This window comes from Perkinsus marinus, assembly GCF_000006405.1.
Source record: "Perkinsus marinus ATCC 50983 genomic scaffold scf_1104296965228, whole genome shotgun sequence".
In the NCBI taxonomy this organism is placed as follows: domain Eukaryota; phylum Perkinsozoa; order Perkinsida; family Perkinsidae; genus Perkinsus; species Perkinsus marinus.
In genome coordinates, this window is record NW_003204402.1 from 1 (window position 1) to 1030 (window position 1030).

Genomic DNA, 1030 nt, shown 5'->3' on the forward strand with positions numbered 1-1030 from the left:
CTCGACGAGCATTGCTCACGCTGAGGTTAAGCAGACTCATGTTAGTCTGACTATTTTGTTTCGAGCTTTCCGCTTCTTCCCCGTCGGAGCTTATTATCGGTAACTTTTTCATAACTCAAGAAACGTGAATACGCGATAGGAGCGGAATACACTTCAGGGATCCAAAGGAGTAGTGTGCCGTGGAGATTGACCATCAGATGGTCACCATCTTATGGCGCGAACCTGCGGCGTATCTTCCGGTGGCATAGTTGCCCCGACCCAAAAAATTGGTTGTACTGAGGCATATCTTGCGGATGGTATAGCTGCCCCAGCCAGCGGCATTAGTTGTACTGAGGCATATCTTGCGGATGGCATAGTTGCCCCAGCCAGCGACATTAGTTGTACTGAGGCATATCTCGCGGATGGCATAGTTGCCCCAGCCAGCGGCATTAGTTGTACTGAGGCATATCTTGCGGATGGCATAGTTGCCCCAGCCAGCGACATTAGTTGTACTGAGGCATATCTCGCGGATGGCATAGTTGCCCCAGCCAGCGGCATTAGTTGTACTGAGGCATATCTTGCGGATGGCATAGTTGCCCCAGCCAGCGACATTAGTTGTACTGAGGCATATCTTGCGGATGGCATAGTTGCCCTGGCCAGGGAGTTTTATCCCTGTGATGTAGGTTTCCAAAAAGTACAAAACATTCAGCAAAGATAGGCAGACTCAATGGGCGTCGATCGAGCAGCACCTGACTTCCGTGCCACGGAATCCGTGGGACCAACTTCCGCAAGGGAGACAACTCTCACCTGGTCGAGGAAATTCTCGACTTCATTAGGCGTCCAGTCTTCCAAACGATCACGGTGAGGTTCGGATAGTGGTTCGGATCCACCATTGTGGCCTGCATTACATGGCGTATTCATGACTCTCACCTTACATGTGTGCGGCCTCATATCGATGAAGACGGTGGATCGCCTCCATGGAAAAACATATGGGGGGCCGAGTGGTCAATGCTATGCTCGCATAGGCTCATTCTCGTCTCAGAGGGAGAGA

At 51.4% G+C, this 1030-nt stretch overlaps 1 protein-coding gene across 1 annotated transcript; it reads right to left on the minus strand.

Annotated features, from left to right (window-relative positions):
- Positions 1-193: 193 nt before the first annotated feature.
- Positions 194-631, minus strand: Pmar_PMAR010667 (hypothetical protein; the record flags this gene model as incomplete). Its single annotated transcript, XM_002769651.1, has 1 exon — positions 194-631. A coding segment is annotated over one exon (438 nt), but the record flags the coding sequence as incomplete, so codon positions are not given.
- Positions 632-1030: the final 399 nt, after the last annotated feature.